This window comes from Simochromis diagramma, unplaced genomic scaffold (assembly GCF_900408965.1).
Source record: "Simochromis diagramma unplaced genomic scaffold, fSimDia1.1 OVJJ01000361.1, whole genome shotgun sequence".
NCBI classification, from domain to species: domain Eukaryota; kingdom Metazoa; phylum Chordata; class Actinopteri; order Cichliformes; family Cichlidae; genus Simochromis; species Simochromis diagramma.
In genome coordinates, this window is record NW_024386860.1 from 12152167 (window position 1) to 12180017 (window position 27851).

The window sequence follows — 27851 nt, forward strand, 5'->3', positions numbered from 1 at the left end:
CCTTTACCAAATCTTCAGCAATGGCTATCCTTCCTTTCTCTTCCAATCTGTCACTTCCTATAGTCAACTTAATCTCTCTTGCTAGCCACATTTATGACTTTCTGTCTGCCTCTTTTTACATCTTTCCCAACACACCATGCTTAATCCCCATCTCTCCTCACCCTGCACCTCTGCAAAAATCATCACTTATCTCTTCCTCTTTCTTCCAACCATTTGCTCTTCTACTTCATATTTTAATCACTCTGCACATAGCCCTATGAAATGTTCAGAGATTCAAGCCTCCAGAGGGAATCCAACATGTAAGTAATGCAAGACTTCTGACAGATCTGTGATTTCATGTATGCCCCTCTGTTTGAGACAAGTGCAATTTGTTTTAACAGCTGCTTCAATTATCCAAGTCCCTTTTAAAATAAGAAAACTTGATTTGTTAACTTGTGATTACAAGGAAAATAATGAAAAAAAAGGATGAATGTAGGATCATCAAAAATGTAATCTTAGCAAGACGACTCAAGTAAAATAGATGTTAAAAAAAAAGAAATTGATGGAGCCCATTTGTGTGTGAGAATCTGTAAATCAGTCAAACTCCAACAGGTGAAGAACATAGAAGGATGAAAGGACATGGAGAAAGGACAAACGTCATCATCAGTCACAGTTGTCAAAGGACAAAGTTGTATAAAATGAGCCTTTATGATAAAGACTTTACACTGACCTTCACAGCATCCCACAGAAATTAAAAGTAAGACATGCCCAGATTTCAAAGTCTGTTGAAATAACACATTTGCTCCTGTTTAATGTGGGTGTTTGTTTCTTTACTTGGGCAGGAATATGCCTTTTAAAAACACATTCATGAGAAACATTGTAAGAGCAACACTCGTGTACCCAGACTAATGTAGGAGGAGATCCACACAAACCAGTTTGTTTTCCATCCAAGAAAAAAAAGGTTTGGGAATGCACGAGACAGAATCTGTTTTCAAAGTGACCCGATTCAGCCAGCTTTCCAGGAAATCTGATTATTTTTATCTATGCCGCTCCATCAAGCCTGGCAATTAAGTTTCTCTAAAGGAGAAGCACAATCTGGGACAATGGCATCTATTAAAGATGCCGGCTGAAGAGCGCAAGAATGCTGTAAACACGACATCCTTTATGTCTCTGTACGCCTGACTAACCTCAGCCATCTATCTGATGTTGCTGTTTATACCAGGAGAGGGGGAACGAACTGTGACTGGCCTAGATAAACGTGAGAGCTTTGGGGCTAAACAGATGACTTCAGCAGCAGGGAGGAAACCTAAGCCTCTGATGTCCACTTCACGGTCTGACACGTGCAATTTAACCCAGATATGAACAGGGGTAGATAGATGGCTGCTGTTGTGTGTTCAAAGGGACAAGTTTTAACCGGGGTTTGCTTTTTAGACAGATTTGTACCACCTGACAGGGCTAACAGTTAAGAGCTTTTTTTTATTTTTTTAATACAGTTAAATAAATTTAATAAGTTTCTGCAACAAAGAATGATCCCCAAAAGTTGCTATGTTGATGAAAGCAACACATCCTGCACTTCACACGGTGACAGGATGAAAGCAAGAATAGCTTAAAATCTCAAGCAGAAGAAAACGAGAGTAATAGAATAAACAACATCACAATGATATAGGGGAATATGACAGTAAATATTAAACATTATTGTGCAGCACATAAGATCGACAGCACACAGTGTGCTTTGAGGTAAGAGCCAAAAAGGGTGTAGTTTGTGTGTGTGAGATCACCCGTGTGTACACCTGTGAGCATGGACGCGCTTGTTTTTTTAAAACTCACCTAATTTCACTACCTCTACTTTCATTTTTACTGGGTTACAGGCAGAGCCCATCTTGTGCAAGAAGAGAGCCTGATGGGTAATGCATTTGTGACAAGAGTCCAATGTTGTAGGGAAGAGAGGGACTGCTCTAAGTCTGTTTATGTGAGTGAAGGTAATGTTAGCAGTGCATAGTGTCATCCCTCTGTGAAAGCGTGCCCACAGAAGTAACTACAGAAGCCTAAAATGTGACTAAAGGGCTCAGTCATGCATGAACTGTACACGGTGTTTGCTGCTTCCTAAAGTAATAACGTCTCGTTAGTGTGCATTTTGGACGCCTCTCTGCATCTCTTCACTCTTCCAAATTGGCTCAGATAACAAAGCTAGTTATCAGCTACAAACAAGGCTTGAATAAGGACACTTGAGGAGTCATGTGCTGATGCTGTTAAGGTATATGTAGTCATTTATGTTGGTATTGCTATTGGCATTACTGATGTGCCAGATGCTACTTGATGGTCAAGTCATTTATGCTAATGGGAAGGTATTTGGGGGGGTGGAGATATGTCAGATTTGGTATACCTACCTCTTTTACAAAAGTAGTTCATGTTCAGTTTCTCTACTCACATTTTCCAAGTCAGTTAAAGCACTTGTAATGATTTCCTATACTTCTTCATACAATAACAGTTACAAATTACAGTCCAACGTGTACGGTAACATAAATATTAAAATAAAAGTCTGCTTCTCTTTTTTGTAATTTCTGTTCTACATTTCTGTAGAAAGGTTAGCGAAAAGCACAGACACATAAATGCATGTAAACACACATGATAACACACCTGTTTGCTCCTATTGAGTCATTGCCAAAAGTACAAAAGGAAATCCTCCCATCTACAAAAAACTCTGTCAGAGCTGCTCAGTGACATGCTTGCAATAGTTGTTATGCAATAACATACACACGCACACACAGAGTCCCAGGTGGTCAAAACAAGACCAGATGGCTTTGACCTTGCAGCAGCTTCCTCTGCTGCCCCAACCCCTCTCCCAGAAAACCCAAATCCCTCTCTTTCAATTCACCCATCCATAAATTTGACTTCATCGCTCATCACCATCCCGTGTGCGCCTGCGTTGCGTGCCAAAAGCAATTCACACCAGTGAGGCAGAGAGGGAGGATGATAAAAAGAGAAAAGGGAAGGAAAGAAGATAAGTTGACAAGAAATGTGGGGACATCTATGAGTCACTGCCCTAAACTTTTTTTTTTCCTCTTGTTTCAAATTACATAACATTATAGCTAAAACCACTGCTATCAGAGATTATGTTTGTCAAGAGATTTCCATGAAGCTTCCTGAAGCCAGTTATATGGTATTACACAGTGTCATATTAAACATGACAACTTAACTGCTATCCTTAAGAAAAAACTATAACAGGAGCAGCTCTCCTAATCCTAACGCCTCTAGACACAGACTCTAGCAAGTAAGAATAATCCAAAGAAAATAAAATGTCAGAAAGCTATGCAGTACAAATGAAACGACATCCTCTTAAGTTCCCATCAACACATTTCTAGTACGCCCTGTTTCACAAAGACTGCCTTGTTGTGTCCCTCTGATGTGACTTGACGTTTAATCAATGAGGTGAGGAAATAATTAGCATATCAATGCATCTGTGTACATCACACATAACATTTTAATTTCAGCAAAATACATTCTGCAGGACCCCCTACTGCTTCACCTCAACCTTGAAGCATTTGATCAGCGGCTGCAAACCCTTCAGTATCAACCCTCCACTCCTCCACAGTCTTTCACCGAGCCACATCCGGCTAATGGGACTGGAAGACATGTTGGACAGGTTTTGTTGCTCACCGCTGAGACAGTCAAAACAAATCACATCCATTAAGCAAAGCGTGAACTTTCTTGCTGACTACCTCTCCTTCTTTGTGCTTGCCTTCCTCCAAACAATCTCAGTACTTCTCTTTCAACTGGGTTAGATTTTCCACTCCAAGTCTAGCACAGCATCCTCTCAACATCCAGCAATGTGCTTGTTAAGTCCTGACATCTGTTCAAACCGAGATGATCTGTATGAACTCTATGAGATTCCCACAGCACCAGTAAACACCCTAATACTATAATAATATAATAATAATATTAGAATAACGCCCGGCACTATCTAGACGATCCCCTGTGGGCAAAAACTTGACGACATGGTCGTGGTTTATATATATCATAGTAATGCATCACAATGCGTGCTTCATATTGCCCAGTTATTAGGGAATAAATCCAGACCTGTGAGATTTTGTCAGATTTTCACCTCTGGATTTGCTCCCATTATTCACCTGCCGACTGGATGCAGACTTGTCTTGAATCAGTGCATCAGTCACATCACAAGAAAGCATCCTTTTATCTGCAAATTTACTCCTCTCTTCCATCATCCCTCATCTAAATCCTGTACATTCCCATCTTATTCTCAAACTGCCTTCCTGTCTTTCAGATTTACAGTCAAAGTACTGCTCCTTTCTCTACAACGAAGATCAGCAGACCTGCAAACACACAGTGTGGTGCAGCAGGCTGAGTGGGCTGCTGGTTTCAATCAGAATCTGCAGTTGCCACACTGATGAGGAGAAACTGAGTCATCCACTTTAACGCTCCCTCATAACACAGAGAGAGCCATTGCTGCTCTTCACCCCCATTAATAGACAAAATAACCAGCAAGGACAAGTGGTTTGGCTTCAAAATGAAATATCCACAATTGAAAAGGGGATTGTCAAAGAATAATGAAAAAAAAGCACTTTAAGCCTTCAAATGCCTGTGTTCAAGAAACACCAAAGACATCCCGTTCACATGGTGTATTAGCAGTATGACGTGAGATATTTGCATATGCTCACTTCAATCTCCTGCTGAGTCTTGAGAGGTGACGTGGAATATATAGCAGGCCCAATGCATATTTCATTATGTTTAAAACACACACACACACAAGTCCAACTTCATACGTCAGCCTTACTCCATCCCACCACAGTCAGCACTTAAAAACCTGCGTCTTTGAACGGATGTGAGCTTGACCCATCACTTTGCAAACTTTTTAGCCTTGTCGCCATGACCCACTTCTCAGATTAGCATTGAAGTCACGAGTACGGACATCTACTTTTCTTCCCCCCCGCCCCTTTCTTTCTGGACCACCTGACAAACCTTTCCCAGTGAGATCAAGAGGAAAACAAGGACCTAAATGTTATTTAAGTTAACATCTGGAGACTCTGTTCTCTAACAGGAAGGTCAGAAGTATGATTCATACAATATTTACCTTCTCTGCCACAAGTTTTCTTGAAGGAAAGAGTTCTGCTTGATCAAAATTGGATCGATTGTAAAAGTACATATAACAGCAACATTGCAGCCTGCAATCAGAATAACTAAAGTAAAGTAATAAGATGCTGTCTTAGTGCACACGCATTCTTAACATTAAGAGTTGATCAAATTTGCTGATTTGTGTGTGTGTGTGTGTGTGTGTGTGTGTGTGTGTGTGTGTGTGCCTCAAACCCTTTGCAAATACTTCTAAGGTTGTGTCAATGTTATTTTAAAGGCTTTTAATTTATCTTTTCCAACTTAACTTTGAAGGATTGTTCAAATCTTGGGGAAAGTCTTAATGTTCTCCCACATAATTACTCATTCATGAATCATTAGCTGCCAGCATGATGCCTTACATGCAAATATAGATTAACACTTTGAGTTCTGATTTTCCATTTTCTCTTCTATCTACAGTCAAGGTCACACCCATCAGCCAATACCGCTTCTCCCTGGGTGCTGGTGCTACTTATCTAATATGGCAAATAATTTGTTTCTTATCAAACTGAGAGTGTGTGTGTGTGTGTGTGTGTGTGTGTGTGTGTGTGTGTGTGTGTGTGTGTGTGTGTGTGTGTGTGTGTGTGTGTGTGATGGAGAGAGAGACAAGTATTTTGTGAACAGGAAAACAAAGCAGTAAGTCAGGACAAATGTTGTGTACACACTGATGACGGAGAAAGGGCAAACCTGAAATAACATGAAGAAATCGTATAACAGAAGACAGCCGAAAGCAGAGAGAGAGTGTGAGATGGAAAATGAGAAGGGCCAAGGAAAACAATCAGGTGTACAAAGGAAATATTAAGTAGAAATACAACATGACAATAAAAGGAAAGGAAATGTGCCCGGAGGGGTGAAGACTAGAAAAGTTAAAAAAAAGAAAGAACACCCTGAAAGGACGAATTCAAAAAATGCGGAAAGGACAGCAATACAGGAAGTAAAAATGATGCATTTGTTATGCAATAAACAAGAAAAGGTGTAATGAAGGAAGAAGAAAAGAAAGAATTACAAAAGAAAGAAAGCAATGAAACAACTAAAGAAACAAGGCTGTGTATCGAAGCTCCCTCCCAAACAGATATAAGCAGGATGTGTTGAAAACACCAATTACATCATTAAACCTCTGCTGAGCAGAAGCCAAACATCACACTCTGCTGTACTGAGAAGTGGGCGTAGCGTGAGCGATGGAAGGCTACGCGAGGACAGTGACAATGAGTCCCAGCATGTTTCTTTTATTTGAGATATTTTTAGTTGGCAAGTGATTAAAGTAAATGACATCAAGGGAATGGTGCAAGAGTTTTGCCCAACTGTGTCAGAACCCATTTGCATGATTTGGCAGCTTCATTAGAGAGGTTAGATACCCTCAAAACAAAAAAAGAGAAAAAAAAAAAAAAAGAAAGTGTTCTCAGCTTCGAATAAGCAGCTGCTTTTAAAAGGCTTCAGCAGCTTTCTATTTTGGCTTCAGCAGCTTTTTTCCTCACCATCTGTTCAGAAAATAAATCTATGATCACAGTCTATACTGGAAAGTACTTATAATGTCGACATTTAGACCACAGGAAGCTGACGGATTGTACAGTCTTGTAAAGGCCTCAATGATTTCAAGGGTGAGTGGCACTTTATGAGAGAGACTTACTATGAACAGAAAGCCAAGATGAACAGACTTGTTGGGAAATTTAAGGGTTTTTGTTTATTACCCCCCCCCCCAGTCACAGTCAGCTCAACAAGATGTTCTGTTCATTAAATCAGATAAAACAACCCGCTATTTAGTGGAAGTATGAAATGCATTCACAGTCTTACCTGAATAAAATGGGCAATTGCATGTGTGCACACACACATACACGTAACAATTAAAGATTTATCATAAGCCTGACAAACACCCAAAGTGGAGTTATGTGCCAAAAATCTTATCCAAAGCTTTCCTTCACAGAATCACTGCAGGCAAAGCTTTACCTTTATATGCTCAGGTGCAGACAAGTGCAATTAATTATTGCAAGTAAGAAACTCTACTGCAGTCACGAGACAGAGCACAAAAGACAAAGAGAAAGGCAGGGTACAAGGGTGGAACAGAATGTGACATGTGATGAAAAGACCTAAGAGCAAAACCAGAACTGGCTTACTGAAAGAGCAAAATGTTTATCCTCTGCTGTTGATACGAAACATAACAACAACAACTACTAAGCATGTCCTGGGAGGCACTTACAGAGCAAGCACACTTTGCTACAACAGACAGAAAACGTTTATGGCAGTGGATTCAGCTACACTGGGCTTAGACAAGCTGGCTGGGATTTCAAAGTCACCGTTTTCTAACATCAGAACTGCTGAGAAAACCTGGATTGTTGAGATAAATTAGCATTTCAAGCCCCCCTTGAATAACATGTTCCAAACACAAACACATTTAGAGAAGCGTGAGCACAGTGAGTAAATAAAAAATGCAAACAATCAAATAACAGCAACTTTACACTGCTTTGCTGTCGCCCACGTCACATGTAGGCTGCTGTGACATAGTCACACTGTTCAATTAAATTAAGTTGGCAAGCGAAAATCAGATAATTAAAGCCATTTAGAAGAAGGACATTAATGTCATGACTTAATAGAGAGAAAATTGGAAAACAGTAAAGTGCAAATTGCTTTAACCTAAGTAGGAGGCATTTATGGCCAATCTCTTTCTTCTACATTTGCATGCTACATGGGGGAAGAAACAAAACAACAAAACAAAAAACAACAACAAAAACGCACTCCAGTTATACAGCCTTGTGCCACCACTAAATAAAATTTGGGTGACCCACTATCCTAATGAGGACAGCAGTCCAGATCAGTCACTTTGAAACATGTTTTCCTCAGAACAGAAGGGAAGATGCTTCACAAAGTAAAGGCTACTTTTCTTTCTTTAAGTTAGAGGACAGTTTCTCTCACCAAGCATACCACAACTGGGTCATCTTTAGCAAGTCACGAGCCAAACTAAAAGCCCCTCACAAACTTTAACCGATTATTTTTGTCAGGCCAGTATCGAGTTATCATCGGCTGGCTGACCAAGCAGAAAGAGTGGTGTGGTCTCGCTGAGTGTATTTGTACACAACTTCTCCGATAGTCTCTCTTACAGCGTAATAAAGGAGGAAGAGTGGATAAAAATTGAAGTATTTTTTTTCCCTCTAGAGGAAAGCACAAACCTCGCCTCACTCATGATCTTCTGCATTTCAAATTGTCTTCCCTGTCACTTTTCATTCCTGAATAACCATCTAACCGGCCTCAGCTTTTTAAATTCTACTCTCAACACGTGACCTTTCTAGGGACACAAGAAAAGCACTCATTGTGAATATAGCCTTTTGATAACCGTTCTTTTGCTCATGCACAGTTAAAAAGTGAAAGTAAACAAGCAGAGAAGACCAAAGTAAAACTGTGCTAGCAGGTGAGTGGACAGGTAAAAGGGAACTAGAACGATCACATGCGGGGAAGTCTCATCTCAGTTCCCCCAAGGACCAAAATTGGCAAGACTGCCAAAGGTGCCACTTCTGTACAAATACCTGACATATTTATTTCATACTTTACTTTTCTGTTTGTGCATTTATTCTTAATAGCAACATGCAGTTTTTTTAATAGCAACATGCAGTTTTTCCTTGCAAAAAAAGGTTTAAAATGAGTAACTGACAGAGGAACCTTGGTACCCTAGATTGCATTAATGTTAACAAGAAACTGCAAGCCATTTCTACGGAATATTTCACATCATTGACCTAATCCGCAGTATATTTGACTCTTTGCAGCACATCTGGATGTTACTAAATTCTAGGAATTGATATTTTTTGCTACAAACTTTTCCATATGACCTTTGTCACAATAGTAGCAGAAATGCTCTCAGAGAACCTAGTTTAAGGTCATAATGCTAAAAAAATGGGAAGTCCAGCTACAGTGTCACTTTACAGAAGCTCTTTCAAAATTGCCAAAATTTCACCACACTGTGAAAAGTTAACCTTCAAACACATATCTACAGATATGTGAACAGATAAATACTGACAGCATGACAGTAAGACCTGTGTCTTAAATAGAATCCTATAAAACTGCACAATAAAGTCTTTTGAGTCTCACTGCTGCCTAAATGTGCACTTACAGCTGTATGGGCTCTTATCAAGATGTGTAGGTGGCTTTTTCCCCTTTATTTACACATACACACATTTTACCGAGGCTCAGCTAAAAGGGGAACTGAAAATGTAGTCTGAAATTAGTCTGCATGTCACACTCGCCTCCCTTTTTATCTCTTTAAACACATTAAAACAAAGACCAGAAAGCTACACAAAGGAATGCAATTACCAGGTGTCACTTTAAGAGTACTGAAGATGAAACCATTAAAGAAGGTAGGAGAGGATAGGGGAAAAAAAAGATAAATACTGGTGCATACAATCAGGCTTGAACACCAGTAGACAATGGAACAATGTTTTTCACTCTGACTTACTCGGTGCTTATTTCAAATCCAAACTAATTAAAAACTTTCTGAGGCCTGACCAGGTCTTTCTATTTTATACATCAATGGTTGCTGATAGGAAACTTGCTGAGATTGAACCTGCTTTTCAAAGCAAATGTATAGCAAGAGACATGCCCCCCAAAAGAAAAAGCAACCAGCAGGTCATGCATAACTAAACATTCTGTATATGTGCACGTCTGTATAGACTAGCTGTGTAAAAGCCAGGAAGGGAAGAAATCACAGGATGCAATCCTGTTTTATTGGCCACTGCTAAAACCTAATAGCCTTGCAATTGGCTTTGAACCAAGTCGATACCCAAGGCTTGCTTTAACCACACCTAAGGCTTGACTTGAACTCAACTGATTAGTTTGAGTTGCCCAACTGTGCTTAAAGACAGTTTTGAATGTTTACTCCATCTTCCATTGCTCACTGACCTGACGGGCCAGTCTGCGAGCCTCCCAATAAGGTTTGGACTCCTCTATTGCCTTGCCGATCTTCTTCATCAGTTCATCCAGCTTCACTGTGGCCTCCACCAGAACTGAGCGGAATTTTTGTCTTGCATCCTGATCAAAAGAAAAAAAAAAAAAAATCTTTAGCAATTTAAGTCAAAACAAACTAGGAACAGGCGGTTGCAAAAAATGACAAATACAACTCTAGTGCTTCTTTAGAAGCAAAAATCAATCCTGTGCTTACTCACTGTCAAAAAAAGGATAAAATCTTATACCATTTGAAGACTCCCCTACTTACCTAAATATTCCTCTTGTCAAGTAAATCAGTCATCTTAAAAACGTCAAAATGTGTGCGTTTGTTTTTTAATATTGTATTTTAAAAGGAGAAAAAAAAAAAAACAGTTCAAAACAGGCCTTTGGTGAACAACCCCATGTTCTAGTGATTGATCATCCTTCAAGCACGGCAATGAGTCTATGTTATAGATGTTTATGCATATTCCTGTTATTTCTGGCAATTTAATTTGTGGCAAATTTCTTTTGGGGAGAAAGTAGAAGCCTCAGCATTAGTAATTACACATGCTGCTATCCATCTTTATTTGTCATATCCTTCTAAAGGATGGTGTAGCTCTTAACTCCTGACCTTTATTAACCTCACAGCTTATAAAGTTGCTGTTTAAGGAAATTAAACTTGCCCTGTTGTTACCTCTCTTGTAAGTCACTGCCAAGCCATTAAAGCACCTTGAAAACCCAAGAATTTCAAGAGAAAAACAAACAAAAAAAAAGGGCATTTGAAAAATGCAAAGAAAACACTGACTATCAAGCATTAAACATAATTTAATCTGGATAACGTGTTCAGACCATGTCCCAGATAGAGCTGACACATTTTTCTTGAAACTGAAAAACAAACTAAAGCCAGTCTGATGAACACAGTCCATGAAAATCTAGTCTGATACACTTTTCTAACTGAAAAGAAGTGACCTTTCCGTTTAGTGTTAGAGAGCCTTGTTTGTCCACTATACAAACAAGGGGAACTTCTCAGACATTTATCTCTATAGTTTCATCACAGTCATCTAATTTGCATGAGAGACAAACCTTCAAAGCACAACAGCAAAAAAAAAAAAAAAAAAAAAAAAAATCCAGGAAGTAAAAACAAAAACATTCAGTAAACAAACTACAGCAAAGCAACTGTTCAAATCCTCATAACTTTAAATACTTCCTTGTTTTCAAACCAAACAGAATCACATCCATGATAAATTCTTTTATATGACACTTGTGTTAAATTCAGGCTCTAGTGTCATTGTGCATGGGTAATAACTGTTTATTTAAAGTAAGCATACTGAAAATAAACAAGATGTTATTGTTCGCTTATATACTGTGCATAACAGAAAAGTGGTAAGTAATTTAATATATATACATTTAAGGTTGAAGAACAAAAAGCTAGTTTCTAGTCAGCATTCAGAGTGCACGACACTTGTTTAGCACTCCACACTTTTTAGAAAATTCCATGGAAATTGGATGTGGCTAAAAGACAGATGTTCTCACCAAATAGCATTTTGGTGCGACAGTTCTTGTTTTGTTGTGCGCTGAACTTTTATGTGGTCAATAACAGTACATAAGATTTACTAAAAGTTATGATCAACTTTAGATTTCTTTTAACACCTACGAGTTTATATTTTCTGGTATTAGAGGTCCCTAGAAGGTAATTCTCAATATGCTTTTCAGTATTGAGGAAAGTGTATTGAGTGTACTGGTTCAACAAGGATGCAATCTCTCATGTTAAGATTACTCACAAGCCAAGGTTGTGAGGGTCTATTTTGAAGCAGGCTGAGGTGTCAGATCTGCACAGGAAGCAGTTTGCTTTCACTCATGTCCGAACCTAAAGTTGACTTTGACTGTATTCTGCTTTCCAGGCTTACTGACAGTTAGTCAGTCCTCACTTTTCCCCTGTAGTTTGAATCTTAGCCCATGGCTGTTGTGTCAAACTAGTTTTTACTCCTTGTCCAGTCTTCTCTTCCACACCGCCACTTTTAAAAAAAAATGCCCTTCTACTCCACCTGCCACTGATCTTCTAATCACTCAACACTGCCCACTTCTTCCACATCAACTGGGAGCGACTGGTGCATTGATAGTGTATTGAGAAAACTCTTGTTGCTCAATCGATGGGGTCACTTTGGCTTAAACTAAAATGCCTGAACATCAATAGACTGTCAAGAAATTATTCAGACATAAGCATTCCCCAGAAGATGAATCATCGTGACTTTCATAAGCCCTCTGCCCTTTCACTTAATTACTTCACAGGATTAACATTTTCAAAAATTTTCCAGAAGAGTTGAAAGTTTTCTCTAACCAACAACATTCAAAAACTTACTGAAAGCTTTTTAACTGAGATACAAGAATCAGTTATTCTTTATCCTTAAAGAAAGAAATTTAACTTAAGATAAATTCAGGATTATCTGAATTATTTTTAAATTCTGTTAATCAAGTTGTCAGCAATTAAACTATGCCAGAAATATTAAAGAGTGATACAACATATGGTATATATGTTTTAACTCTGACCCCCAGAACACAGGAGGATAAAGTACTGACTTTTAAGTTTGAGGTTTAAAAAAAAAAAAAAAAAAAAAAAAGTCTCTTTTTGTCCTTGTCTGTCTATCAAAAGAAGTAGAGTTTCCACATATTTTGTCAGATGTGGCTTACAAAACACTCAGCAGTCATTGTTTCATTTCCAACTAATGTGTTACTTAGTCAACATGAGATAATTTCTGTGGAAACAGCTCCCAGTTTGGATTCAGAAGACAGAAACCCTTTTTACTTTTAAAGTTAGACTTTCCTTTCTAATAATGATTAGAAAGTCAGGTGACCCTGATCCAGCTGCTCAGACTGCTGGGGGATTTTCTGTGACACACTAAACTTTTCTTCTCCATTCATCTCTTTTCCCTCCTCTGATGTTCCCTGATGTTTACATGAGGCATGTCATTAAATTGTGTCTCTCTCCCATAAGCTGTGTTTTGCTGTCTCCCTATGCTCTCCGTTTTCTCTTCTTTCCCCTAACAACCAACTGGTCAGGACAGATGGCTGCCCATGTCTGAGTCTTGTTCTGTTAAAGGTTTCTTCCTATTAAAGGGAGTTTTCCCTTACCACTGTCACCTAGAGCTTGCTCATAGGAGATCATCTGATGTTGGGGTTTTCTCTAATACTGTAGGGTCTTTACCTTACAGTATAAAGCACCCTGAAGTGACTATTAATGTGATTTAGAGCCATCTAAATAAAACAGAATTGTCTTGAATTAAAAATGTCAAAGAAGTACTTCTTTTCAGCTTTTATTGGAAGGAACTTTTTTTACTGATGCTGATGCAGACTGAGGTGCAGAGTGTCTGTCCTCTCTCTCAGGGCTCGGATGCTGACACTGTGACGCACTTCAGCTTCAATACATTCATGCTTAAGGCGGTGTGTCAGCAACTTGTGGTTATCTGCTAAATTAAATATCATTTGCGTCACTGCTGTGAAGATACATTTTCTTTTTCACAACACTGGGATCGGTACTACTCCAACCTCTTTATTTTACTCATCAGCAGCATCAACGTTTCAAATCAAAAGCCTCTTTAAGCAAAACAAAAGCAGTATGATACCACACTGCTTAGTGTAGCAACAACAGAAACCTTTATTCAAATAAGAAGACAATGTCCCCGCTGCTGACATAAACAAAAGGATGGATTTCTTTGGGAAGTTCTGAAGCTGAGTGTGCACAGCTGGGGTGAATGGATAATTTAAGTTTCGTATTATTGTTGCTTATATTTACCAGTGGAGCATCATAAGCTGCATTGATGTGCAAAATATTCTTGTCTTATTTGAGCAACTATATTCTGTGCTGCAAAAAAAAAAAAAAAAAAAAAAAAAGAGTGCCCCGATTAACCCCATGTAGAACTGTCAACTTGTGCAGTGCAACACAGATTTGGACTTTCAGCCCCATAAAAATGCACACAATGTTGCTGAACTATATAAATGCAAGGCATCAGCTGCTTCTGTGCTTTAATGGGATCAAAGATCAGTTCACCAAGTTAAATGGTTTTTGATGGCCCAAGTGAGAGTCGTGTCTCTGCAGCACATTCCTTCTGTTTTGGTCATCACGGGCTTATAGCTCCACAACAGTCAAACTGTTTTATATAGAGGTGGTTTGCCAAGACTTTGAAGCTCACATGCTTGATCTTTGTAAATTGATTTGGATACAGCTGTCAGCAAAATGTTTTTAAGGCTTAAATGAGTTTATTGTAATATAACACACCAAGTCAGTGTCTCACACAAAAAAGTAACAAGTTAGTTTGTAGGTAGAAACCTGCTGACATGGAATAAAATCTGAACTTTATATGAAATTTGGCCTTCAAAAAGGAAAGGTCCAACTGTATCTATATTCTGAAGCCTTCAAAACAACACAAGGAAAGGAAAGGAAAAACACAAACACATTCAATGCACATAACACTGTGTGCACCAAATAACTGACCTCAAGCTCCGTCTCACATCTGTTGATGTCGACAGTGGACTGGTTGAGTTTCTCCAGCTCCCCCTGGAAGAGAGATGAGGACAAAGTGATGAAGCAAAAAGGAGGAGGAGATAATAATGTAACACAACACCTAAAACTATGGGAGAGAAAAACTAGCAACATCTGGAAAGAATTATGTGAACATGGGGAAGAAGGGAATGTAAACTATGGCTTTTAAAATGTTAATGTGCTTTAAAAAAATAATAATAAAACCACTGGAACTGTGAATTGTACATTACACTAAATATATTTTCCCTCATAAAAGGTGCAGAAAAGAGTGCAGTGTTAAACTGTCAATGGTCCACTGATATCAAATATCTTCCTTAAATTCAAATTCTGATTCCAGAAATTTGAGTATTTGGAGATACAAATTAAGAAATCTGTATTCCTCGCAGGACCCAAAGAAAAACCACTCTAAAGAAAATGCTAACTATAGCCCCTACAGGAGGCAACATGAATAACTTTTTCGTGCTGGTGTTTGCATGTTATCCTGTGAAATGATCTTCGACAAATAAACCCAAATACTACTATTCATCGATTCAAACAGGAGTGTCATATACTTATTACCAGACATCTCTGGGTTCTTTGGTAAATTGCATTTTTTTAGAAAGCTTGGACTGACCAAGCAAACATTTATTTAATCATTATTCATTACATTTTTTTAGGTTTACTTTTTCTAGATTAAACAACTTATTAAATTACTTTTAAAGCCTGATATTAAAATACCAAAGTACATTTTTACTCATATTACTGGCTTCTACCATTTAAATTTTGACTTGCCAGTAAATTAACTGGACTAGCTTTTTGAACATAATACTTTCATCCAGTATTAGTGGAGCTACTACAATCTGCACACAACCAACACAGAAGACAATACTAACAGTGTTACCTTGTATTTACAACAAAAATTAAATTACTAAGAAAATCCAGGGGCTGAATCATGCTAGGACTTCGCTGTTAGCTGCTACAGCGGTTTGGAGACAGACATACTGCTGTCTGGAAAACAACGAACCCTTACCGATTAATAAAACACGCTTAATGCTTTAAAAGTAAAGGTTAATCACCTGGATTCTGGGGTCCACCTCCTCGTCTTCATAATCAGCCTCGTCGTCGGACCTGTGCTCCTTCTCTAAATGGTCCATATCGGAGCTTAATAAGAGACACCACAGCCAAACAAAGACAGAGCTCACTACAAGCGGAGACACCGCAGACTCATCTGTCTCTCTCAGCCGGTCACCGAGAGCTGGACTCGCCGCCCTTACTTCAAACCGCTGACTTAAAAAAAAATCGGTTTTAAAAGCTCGGCTTTTCGAGGAGGAACATCTCGGGTGGTATCAGCCCGGCCGAGCAGTAGCGTCTTTCCCCGTTCAGCAGTGCCTGCACACGGAGACCGCTGCTGACTGACCCGAGAGCTGACACAAACGGGAACGCCCCCTCCGAGTATGGGAGGGCTATTGGTGCCATACAGCGGTGAAACGTGATGGCTTTTAAACGCTCAGAACGCTTATGAATATATATTTATTTAAAACAAAAAGCAAATCTTAGTTAAATTAAATGCTCTTTCTATATTCCCATATACAAACATGTTTCAGAAAATAAGAAAATGCGAAGAAACACTTGCTATGACTTCAAAACATGTGCTGTGTTAAGGAGATAACAACTAAAGCTTAATATGTCCTGGCACTCCATAAATATGGGCCTAGCCGTACGTTCATGTAACTAGTTTGTACCACCAAGTGGTTCAGTTAGTTAGTGTGGCCATTATTTATCCAGGTAAAGGTAAAATAGTAACAACAACAACAACAACAATAATAATAATAATAATATCTTTATTGTCATTACACATCAAAATCATCATTAAATCAAAATTGGATGCAAAGTGAAAAGGCCTGATAAAGGCTTAAATGTCTTAAACAGTGTACATGCATGTATGTATACCACACATTAGAGACATTTAACATTCTATGGGCATACTAGCACAGTTCATTCTTTTAACAAAAAAAAGCATCTTTTGGATGAAAGATATTTTTAAAACCTGAAAACCTGAAAACCTGAAACATGTGCCTAAGGGCAACAGTTCAAACAGAGAGTGTCCAGGGTAGGATGGATCTTTTAGAATCCATCCAACCCTGGACTTGCAAGGCTTTTATTTAAGGCAGTAGGAAATGTAAAGATCTTCCAGGGAGGGGAGAGGCCATTCAGTTACGTTATGGACAGTGGTGATGACCCTCTGGAGAGCTTTTCTCTCTGCTATTGTGCGGCTGGCAAACCACACACGGACACAGTAGCTTAGCCCTTGCCATAGAAAAACAATGAAGTCAGAAAAACCAAAAATGCTTGGTGGTGAAAGTATACAGTGTTAAATATAATGAAAACTGTCCACTGAATCCCTCGTCCGTGCTTCTTTCTAATAGTTGTGAGCTCTGCTATCACTCCCTTTCCATCAAAGCATTCTACCTATGTGCCGGCTATGCAGTGCTGGCTTTTTGGAGGACTTTAGCCAATCATATTAGCATAGGTTGCATACCTACAATCCTTGCACTAAATTACTAAGACTGCATTCTTATTTACCATGTTTGCCTGGCAAAAGGAGAAGCCCATTAAGAAAATGGGTGTAAAAGTGTGGAACTTATAGAGTAGTACATAAAAATACAGTACCTGTATACCTTTAGGATATTGCCCTATATTTGTTGGGATTGGCTCTAGCCCCCTGCAACTTTGAACTGGATAACAGTTGAGAAAATGATGTACTGTTGGACTTTGTTGGATCCTTAAAATCATCATGTTAGTGGAGGATGAATCAGTAGTTCACTTGGACCCTGACTTTTCCATAGGCAAATAAGCACATATATAAAACATGCAGTATGCATGAATTTAAAACCACAGTCCTTATGCGTAGGTCTGCCTTGGTTTACACATTTGTGTTGTCCTGTGGTGCCTGGTATCTCAATGTTGTGGCAGTATGGCAGGTCTTTGGCTTGTTCCAGAGGATCCCACAGATGCTTGATATCCTGCTGGAGGAGGCTGCTGCCACTGGGGAGTGCCTTTGTCATAGAGTGATGTACCTGGATTTCAGCATTGTTTAGATCAGCAGTGGATGATTAATTTTCCCAAGGAGCAGCATGAGAAACTGGAACTATTGTGGCAACAATAAGCTGTGCCCACTTGGGAAAGTTAATGGTCCACAACTGCTTTAGATGGAAAAGTCAAACCAGCATAATGCCAGGATTCAAGGTTATTCAGCAAAGCATTCCATAATCTAATGCAATGAAATAAACAGTGTCATTCATCTGAACCTGTCAGTGGTTTTAATGGGTTTTTTTTTTTGCTGAGTGGTTGCTATACCTGCTCCAAGTAGCCAGCCTTTTACAGCACTAGTTAATGTTACAGCCATTAGCCAACACAATAGCTATAGAGGGAGCCACAGCTTGGATCACAGGCTCAATAATGTTCTTATTAAGGTCAGTTGTGTTATTATCTATTTTTCTTACTGATATATTTTAACATTAGTTTAAGAGAACCTCATGTGGAAAAAGGATTGAAAGCTATTGCTATAAAAATGTTACTGCTTTATTCACAGAGGTCACAGAGTTTTTTCATTCAGTTATATAGTATGATATTGTTATGTGATTGTGTTTTTATCTAAATTCCAAAATGTGCTACCTTAATATATAATGCTATCTCACTGTAAAACAGCATGATCCACATTGCCTTCCCTGTGTGACAGGCGCTGCCCTTTGCACTGAAAGGGCATCTTGTGTGTCTCTTGTTTGTGTTTTACACACATTTCCGGGTTATTGGCATAAAGATGAATCCCTCAATATTTTCTATTCTTGGAAATTTGTTATTATTAACCTCACTAACTGACATTTCTTCATGATACAAGCAATTCTGTTGTAACTCTCCTTAATCCACACCACTGGCCACAAAAAGTTCAATATAAAAGTCATTTCATTTAGTTAAAAAATAAAATACTAAGAAACATCATGTACCGGTAATATGATTATAGACATAGACTTAATTATAAGTCTGGGTTTAAAAACGTAAAATATAGTTCTGTGGAAAAGTATCAAAGACTTTAATGTCATATCTGATATGCCAAACAGACTAAATATTGAATTGAATAATGTGTAGTGACATTGAAAAACTTTGTCCCTACTGTGTACACAAACAGCATTTTGTCCCAATTAGATTAAAAGCAGAAACTTTACTGTCCAGCTGACGCATGAAAGCTGTTTCCCAATTTGTAAACATCCCCTCTTTGGCTGTCTTATTGAGTGGCCTTGACCTTTTCATGTAATGTCTTCATACTGTAGATGCACAGAATAATTTTCAGTTTGACAGAAACATGTCTGTTGGCTTATGGATGTGAAAGCTTACTGTCTCTCTGGCTTGTCAACCCCATGCTCAGACTTGTTCCTGTTGCACAACTGTGAGTTCATCGGTTACAGTCTTTGTGAGGAAAAAAAAGCCTAATTTCCCAGTAAAATGATGTCCGAAAGAAAACTAGAGTAGGTCCAATGGACTCACACTGGCAACTACATCAATATCATCAGACTTGGCCTTCATTTAATTTGCCAATACAATAAGGTTTCATAACTATATCTTGCACAGGTATGATGTAATCATGTTGACTAAATTGGTCTACAGACATGTAAATACCTGCCAAAGTGCCCTAGTGGTGCTCTGGAAATGCACACATTGCAAGGCTCACTGTCACAGCTGATGTTAGAAATTGTAGGATTTGCTGGAGAGGGGAGACAGGGAGACCGATCTGGGGTTAAAACAAAGGTTGCGAGCACTGGGGATAGAACAGAAGAGCAATGACAAAGAAGGCAACACTTAGGTGGCCCGGTGGATAAGGTGGAACAATTCTGACGGCCACAGAAAAGCCCAGTGAAGGTGAAATCTCTCTGGAGGCTTAGTAGGAGGACGGCTGTGAAGGCGGAGCTTCTCAAATGGCCAAGGTGCTGAGGTGGTGGCTAATGATGGAGAGGCAGAACAGGTGGCCAGCTATGGCGGTGAAATGGTGGCTGAAATTGGGGCTTGGTAGGGCTTAATGAAGGGCATGTAACCCCACTGGAGGCTTTTCCAGCACCTGGTGGTGGAAGAGCATGGCAAGTGGCCAGTTCTCTGAAGACTTAGCAGAAGCACGGCGGCAGTTGGGCTGGCATCGTCATGGACTCATTATGGGACACTGGTGTGGTGGCAGATAGGAGGCTTGGCATCTGCTGACCAAGGTGGCAAAGCTGGGTGATACATTTATAAAGAAAATTATTGTACAATAACTTTTACTCAATAGAAATTTGAGGTATGGTCAAAAATAAGCCAATAGAACTCATTCCATCCATTTTTTTGACAGATAACACAAGAAGAGTGCTGCACTAAACCACTTATGCGGATGGAATAAAATCAGAGCCACACGTCACATTAAGTAGATGTCCACAAAGCACAGAGCATAGAATGAAAAGCGTAGCAGCAGCATATGTGCTAATGTTTGGGGTACTGCAGTCGTGCACACAAGTACTGTATTAGTATGACTGAGATAAAAAAGAAAGCAACAACAGAAAACGTTGACAAAATACTCAAGTGTCAGAATGACTGGAGTGGACACAACCCAAGGTTCAAAACACGAGGACGCTGAAAAGAAAGATCCAAGGAATTTGGTAGTGTATAAATGTATAAACTCAAATGACATAAATTAATAAATACTACTTTTTCAGTATTAAGCTAACTCCATTTTCCTGAGCATAGTGGCATAATTAAATGCTAATTTGACAGCCTTGGTGAACACTGCAAGTTAAACCTCAAACTAAAAACACCAAGAAACACGACAACCTTCTGCATACAAGTGACCACAAAAGTCATATCAAAGAATTTCAGAGCTGTAAAAGTAAACAAGGTTTGTTACAGAGACAGACATTCTTTTCATGTACTGGCATCACACTTCACATCTTTGTTGTCATTCCTAGTATTTGTGAGAGAAGAATGCACTGAAAGATTTAAAGGACAGTGGCCTGAGGTGGTATTATACAGGTTTCATTATACTCAATGTGTTTACTTGCCTCAAGGGTTAAGGCTGATGAAGAAGCTCAGAAGGACAAAATCAACTGATCAGAAAAAGGAAAGAAAAAAGAAAAAGAACTCAAATCACTTTCCCAGGAACCTTCTCATTGAGTTTATGTGATGGAGACGCATATATCAAGACTGAAATAATACATCTGTTTATCATCGAGGCTTTAATAAGCTGATGACCTTCCACTCATGATACATTTTATATCACATAACCTTCACTCATAATAAATGAGATGTATTCATGATGGTAAAAGGCACTTTAGATAAAAGCATCCCTCTGTCCTCTTGTATGATTGAGTCATTCCCAAGGACTTTCAAAGTCAAACATGTATGTTTGTATTCAAAGGAAAGATGGCTCCAGCTTAGTATAGAAAATCAACCGATTCACTGTACAAACCAATACAAGAACCATACTTGAAAATATGGATTTAAAAAGTGTTTTTCACTCCATATGTTTACATTTTCAACCCTTATTTTACAGTCCAACATTTAGATTTGGAACACATATACATACATAGTTAAATAGATAATGTCTGCAGTCTCAAGTGAGCCTGTGAATATGCCATTTTGACACTGGACAAACATTTCAAATATTAAAAATAAAATAATAAGGTAGGAAAGGTAGAAGTGCTTAAACATTTCTTCAAAAGTATAAGATTTTCCATTCCTCAGTTATTGTAGTCGGAGTAGTTTTTGATAGCAATACTCTTGTAATAACTATAGAAAATCAAAATCTAAAAATAGATTTTAAGAATCAGCACTGCTAATAATACTAGCAATCATGTATGTCCATGTTTAGTATGTATTGTCATTTTGAGCACATTAATTGACTTCAAAATGCAAGTGAATGGAGCTGTCAAGTGGTTATATAACCATAACTGTACAAAAGCATACAAAAGGACAGATACACAGTTATTTGGGTATTATCACATATACATTACTGGAACAACATCATTATTTTATTATTAAGCAAAAACATTTCCAGTCAAACCATTACATGGTTTTATCAATATTAAACAATGCCAACCAAGCATGTCTCAAACTCTGATATTGATAAATAAGTCAAAGTGTTAATTTTACTCTGACTATAAATTTAGAGTGAATCTAGCCAATCAAAGCTGTTGACGGTTCTGTCATAGCTCCCAAATAGTGGACCGGATGTCCTCATGTATTTTATCAGTAACACTGAAGGTCAAGGTGCAGGTTTTGTACAGTGACACACATCTTTATTCAGACATACTCTCACCACTCCCTTCAGGACCGCAGTCCAACTTTCCTGGCTGAAAGACATCCCTTTGTCCTGTGGGCGCTGAAGGATATCCAGTCGTATCAGCATGTTTTGTCTCTCTTTGGGAGCTGGTGATTTGTCTGAATAACAGGATATGTCAAACCCTTATAAAGAGGAAGAAGCAGACTACAGTGTCCTCTCACTGTAACCTAGGTCACAACCTAGGCTTACTGACCTCCGTGTGATTGTATGGCTATTAGCTTACTGTCACTATGATATATGACTTGTGCCAGACAGAAAAATCCGCCTTCAGTAGGGAAATTTGTAAAGAAATGTGGAATTTGTATCCAGAGGCATCATTATCCATGTAAAACGTCTCTTTATCGAATTGTTGTAGAATTTGCCTATCTACCCAAAACCTTTATCAGTAAGTTACAATCTAGTTTAGCATCATCCAAACAGAGACGCATGTGGGCCAAGGGCATTTGATGTTTTCCGAAGTGATATAAATGACAGAATATGTGTGGATATTCTTAAGGTGTGATTATACATTATTATATAACAATAACAACAACATTATCACTGCTTCATTCACTGGGTCATTGTGCTTGTTAATCTGGTAAGTCATATAAGAAAAGAAGGAAAAGTAACAAGGAGCTTTCTGTTTATGGTGCTGTTGTGTAATTTTCCAGATATGTAGAATATTCCAGGCCTTATGCGGACTTGTCAAGACAGGTCGAGGTTGATCGAGAACACATAATCCTCGTCTGAGAAAACATTCTTTGCTTTGTTTACTTCTGACGTTTTATCTGGATTTCTTTCTGATTTTTACTTTCAGGTTTGTGGCTTGGAATTCTGGTAATCTAAGAAATAAAATTCCACCCAGTCCTTCCTCTCACTGCAACTAACATTGGTTAAGAGTGTCAGCTAAATGGCTTAACTGGAGGTCAAGTTAACAATGGGCTTTTTGCTGTGTCAGTGAGACAGTTGTTGCATTCACAGCAGAAGAGAAACAGATTGTATCTGTTTAACTTTATTTAAGTGGACTGTCATGAAGTGCTTGTTTAAGTAGCTCAGATTAGAGTGTCGGCTCCTGAAGAAAAATGCTGTAGAAACCTGACTTTATTTCGTTCTAAAATATCCTCCTGCTCAGTTATTTTCTTTCACTTCTTAATTATTTAAAACAAATGGTGAAGAAATGATTGTGTTGTGACAAATAGACTACTGAATATTTTCCTTAAAAAACTGGTATAAAAATTATCTGACAATTTGTGAAAATAAAAAGCTGAATGACAGATGAATTCTGAAATTCACATCTGTATACCTAGCACTGGTTACTAGAGAAGAATTTTCACACTGATCAGAACCCTATGATCATCCATCCATCCATCCATCCATCACTTATCCAATTCAGGGCTGGGGGATGCTCAAGTCTTTCCTGGCTGTCACAGAACAATAGGCAGGGTACACTCTGCCAGCCTGCCAGCCTTACACAGTGAGACAGACAGGATGTCCATGCTCACCTTCAACACCTACTGAAAATTTATGATTGTTAATTAACCTAGCACATGCATGTCTGTGGACTCTGTAAGGAAGTCAGAGTACCTGTGCACCTGTGAACACTGTTCCATTCTACTCCCGTGACTGGTTAAACTGAACCCTCTGCTAGGCACCCTATAGAATAATTCTGTTGTATTTTTAGAAGGTTGCAGAGCAAGTCAAACAGTCAGTTAGGAAGACAGTTGCTGTAGCCCAACTGCTGCACCTCCACCCACCAGTCTGTCAAGCTAATCAAGTTTGCAGATGACACCACCGTTATTGGACTCATCTCGGACGGGGATGAGTCTGCCTACAGGAGGGAGGTTGAACGTCTGGTGTCCTGGTGCAGCCACAACAACCTGGTGCTGAAGACAGTGGAGATTATTGTGGACTTCAGGAAGCACACAGCCCCACTCCCCCCCATCATCCTGACTGACACCCCCATCACCTCTGTGGACTCATTCCGCTTCCTGGGTACCACCATCACCCAGGACCTGAAGTGGGAGCCCACCATCACCTCCGTCATCAAGAAAGCCCAGCAGAGGATGTACTTCCTGAGGCAGCTGAAGAAATTCAACCTGCCAACACGGACGATGATGCAATTCTACACTGCAATCATCGAGTCCATCCTCACCTCCTCCATCACCGTGTGGTACGCTGGAGCCACTATCAGGGACAAACAGAGACTGCAGCGTGTTGTGCGCTCTGCTGAGAAGGTGATTGGCTGCAGACTCCCATCTCTGCGTGACCTGTACACTTCCAGGATCTCAGCTGACCCTTCTCACCCTGGACACAGTCTGTTTGACCTGCTCCCCTCAGGCAGGAGGCTCCGGTCCATTCGCACCAGAACCTCTCGCCATAAGAACAGTTTCTTCTCCTCTGCTGTTGGACTCATGAACAATAACCGTATGACTGTTCCCACCACTAACACATGACCCTACGCTGTGTTCACTGCATCATTCCATGTTTGGCACTGATCACCACCTGCACTCATGTACAGTATATATCATGTATATATCTATCTACTTAGCACTTTTAATTCTTATTCTTATTTTTATTTTCATGTCTATTTAAGCGTAATTTATGACAGTATGTTTGCACTGAAGCACCGCAGCAATTTCCTAATGTTGTAAACCTGCCCAACATTTGGCAATAAAACCCTTTCTGATTCTGATTCTGATTCTGATTATCAGGAATGGGCATGACTTTGTTGTTCATCTTGGTAGAGGTGCAGTTGACGTTTAGGGTGATACAGAACAAGAAGTGAATGACCTTTTATATTTCAAAACTTTCAAAGCATTTATTTATTTGCATCCATTTATTTAGCTGATATGTTTTAAGTGGAAATCAAAAGAAAAAAAAAGACTAGCAGGTTATTTATATTACATCTTGACTATAAGTAAAAACACTGTAGTACAGTACATGTCTATATGGAGATTCCTGCTGCCTAAACTTATAGAAAAGGTCAGGATATGCAGGCTAGTATCTGTACCTCCAACTTTACACTACTTTACTTGCACCAGATCACCTGTTATTAAAATATAACGCCCTGCTATTGTTAGAAGGTTGCAGAGCAAGTTACATTCAGTTAAGAGGTCAGTTTCTATTACCAAACTAGGTGTAGCTATTTATTTTCATAGAAATGCAGTTGAGGTTTGATGTAATAGAGGCAAAGAGATGAGAGAAGAATAAGAGAGACAAAGACACCTGTTTGTAACAACTCAATGGCACTAGAGGTCTCTGTTTGGGATTTTGTGTTGTGTTGTACTTTGTTCTGCTTGCGCTACCCTGGGGCCCAGTGAACTTGGCTATAAAAGCTTCCTCTCCTCAGTCTCCCCCCTCCATTGCTCCATGTCCTGACATTGCTACCAACTTTTTGACTTAGACCAGCTTAGCTATGGCATGATTTCTGGAGATATTTTTGTTTCTACAAATATATATATATATATGCTTTACTGTACACTACTGACCTGTTGACAAACAAGTTCTCTTTAATTATGGTTTGTAATTTTAAGTTGTCACCTTGTCTGATTCCTCTCTTTTGTTTCAGTCTACGAGCTGAGCTGTGACAAATGACAGATCATCCTTTGCAGCTTAGATTTCTGGCTGGTGTTATATTCTGTAATTAGCTTCATATTCATGTATCTTTGATTTGAAACAGTTAATCAATGGTGGCAGTGTCTTTGTGGTTTGGGACTCTGTTGGCCTTTTAGCTGTGCTGAAAATGGCACAGGTTATGTATTTGTCTTTTATTCCCACCTGTCAATGTGACTAATAAAGAAGGTTAGGCATTACATACTGGCACAATGAGTGTGTTTACTGCTCAGCATATTACATAACAGCATAGGGGGCATACATGGATGCTGACCTTGATAAGAGGATAACCTCTTTGGCCGCATCTATTTGACTTCCTATCAGGATGAGGAAGTGGGATGTGCTCCGCTTTTCAAGGACAGCTCACAAATTGTCACTCATGCAGTATGCTCTGAAAATTTGCATTTAGTATTTCAAGCCTTTGTTGGTTCAAAACTATAAACAGCAGTTCTTTATTCAACCAGTTTTAGACATCAGTTTCAGTTTTATCTTCATTCCACAGTCTACAACTACAGACACTAGAAAATGCCATGTATTTCTGGGACAAATAGATTCTCTCTGCCTCTGAATAAATTTAAATCATTTGCACCGGCTCATGAAAGTAAAACAGATAGCACCAAAACTACAAGACAGTAATTTTGTGTGACATAGGAGACAGCATTTTAAATAGAACAGATTCTTAGGGTGTTACAGATATTTTGGAATTATGTGTTTTATCCAAAATTACAGTACAATTTGAGGTGAAACAAACTTATTTTGCCATGTTTAGGGCATTTTAAAAGATTAAATGATTCATAGTGAATGATTTTCTGATGATTTGACGCACAGCAATAACATGTTAACAAAGTTTTAGTTCCAGCTTTGTCATCAAAATGTATTTTATTGACATGCAGCCAAAACAAGGCTTCAGTAAATATAAAAAACAAACAAACACTCTCATCTAGTGGTCACATGCAGTCAGTACAACTCTTTACTTATAAAATGCATAACCCAATATTATACAAATACTTGAAAAGCACACATAAATTATTTTGTGGTTAAAGATAAGAAAAAGTGTTGATAATTACATTGCATCAATAGGAATGTTTTGCAATGTATTACACCACCTGTCATAAAAATATGAAGCCAATCCAAACTTTTACAGCACATCTGACTTCACTCACCAGTTTCTGTTTTGGAACAACTGTAGTTAGGAAGCTTCATTCGCTTAGATTTGAGAACAGCCTGTTAAGAGTTCAATATTGAGGAAGGGTACAAGAGGTGATTGAAGAATAACCACACTGATCCGGCCGGGTGAAGTCAAACGATGATTTTAATGAATACACGCGTGGGAAGACAACTCTGTACGCAGACAGCAATTGATCTTCGACTTAATCAAAGCATAAACAGATTTTTATAGCATCAGGGTCCTATAATGATCCTAATTATTAGCCATAAAACATCAGATGGAGTGTTGGACAGCTGATATAAGACATTTCAGGAGATAACAGTGAATAGCACACCAGAGACTACATAAAAAAAAAGTTTTTTTTTTAAAAGTTGAAACCAAGCACACCATTGTTTTTCTTGTGACATTACCTATAAGTTTGATGTGTCACATGGCCCTCTTCCTATTGAAAAAACAAAAGTTGTATCCAAGATGGCCGACTTCTAAATGGCCACCATGGTCACCACCCATCTTGAGGAGTTTGCCCCCTCACATATACTAATGTGCCACAAACAGGACTTTAATATCAACAACCATTCCCAATTTATTACGGTGTATCCATATAAATGGCCCACCCTGTATTTTGCTTTTCTCCCTTTCAGAGATTTTTGTCTAATAAATTCTTTACATTTCATTTTCGTGCCTCATCACTTCCCCCCCTCTACATTAGGTCTACATTTTTGCTGTACTCTTTCCAAAGTCCATAAGATTTTGATAAAAGTAAAAAAAAAATAATTTATGTCTAAAGAGTACTAAACACTGAAGGCACTGCATAAAACCGACACGATATTCAGAATTTTATGCATCTGAAATCACCGTGTAACGTACATACGTACATATGATTGTGAAAAAAATGAAGTTGACATGAGGAGATGATGAGCTAGTCCTGATGTTACTAAATAAGAAAAGAATGAAACTGAGATTCTATGTTCATCTAATTCTCACGAGAAGACAGCACCAGGGTTTGATCTGGAGTTTCGTACATATTTCAGGATGTCAGTGGGGCAGTTTGAACATGTTAGCAGAGATGGGAGCTCATCCAAATAGGCAGAGAAATCATTTCATAGCTGTGTGCCTGAGGTAAAACAGTTTACTGTTTACTATTTTCCAAATCATAGTATAATCAGTACAGGTGTGCAATTTGAGCTACAAGCACGCATGTGAATGTGCGA

At 38.8% G+C, this 27851-nt stretch overlaps 1 protein-coding gene and 1 long non-coding RNA gene across 2 annotated transcripts in view; one reads left to right on the forward strand and one right to left on the reverse strand.

Annotated features, from left to right (window-relative positions):
- Positions 1 to 15991, reverse strand: part of sh3bp5b (SH3-domain binding protein 5b (BTK-associated)) — a 30253-nt gene extending 14262 nt beyond the window's left edge. The window contains exons 1-3 of the mRNA XM_040030598.1: positions 15601 to 15991; positions 14498 to 14560; positions 9985 to 10113 (exon numbers count right to left, since the gene is read on the reverse strand). Of these exons, the coding sequence (XP_039886532.1) occupies positions 9985 to 10113; positions 14498 to 14560; positions 15601 to 15678 (270 nt within the window). The 5' untranslated portion in view covers positions 15679 to 15991. The remainder of the gene's footprint in view (positions 1 to 9984; positions 10114 to 14497; positions 14561 to 15600) is intronic.
- Positions 803 to 11860, forward strand: LOC120732781. Its single transcript, XR_005695679.1, has 3 exons — positions 803 to 913; positions 9663 to 9667; positions 11850 to 11860. It is a non-coding gene; the product is annotated as an uncharacterized LOC120732781 (long non-coding RNA).
- Positions 15992 to 27851: the final 11860 nt, after the last annotated feature.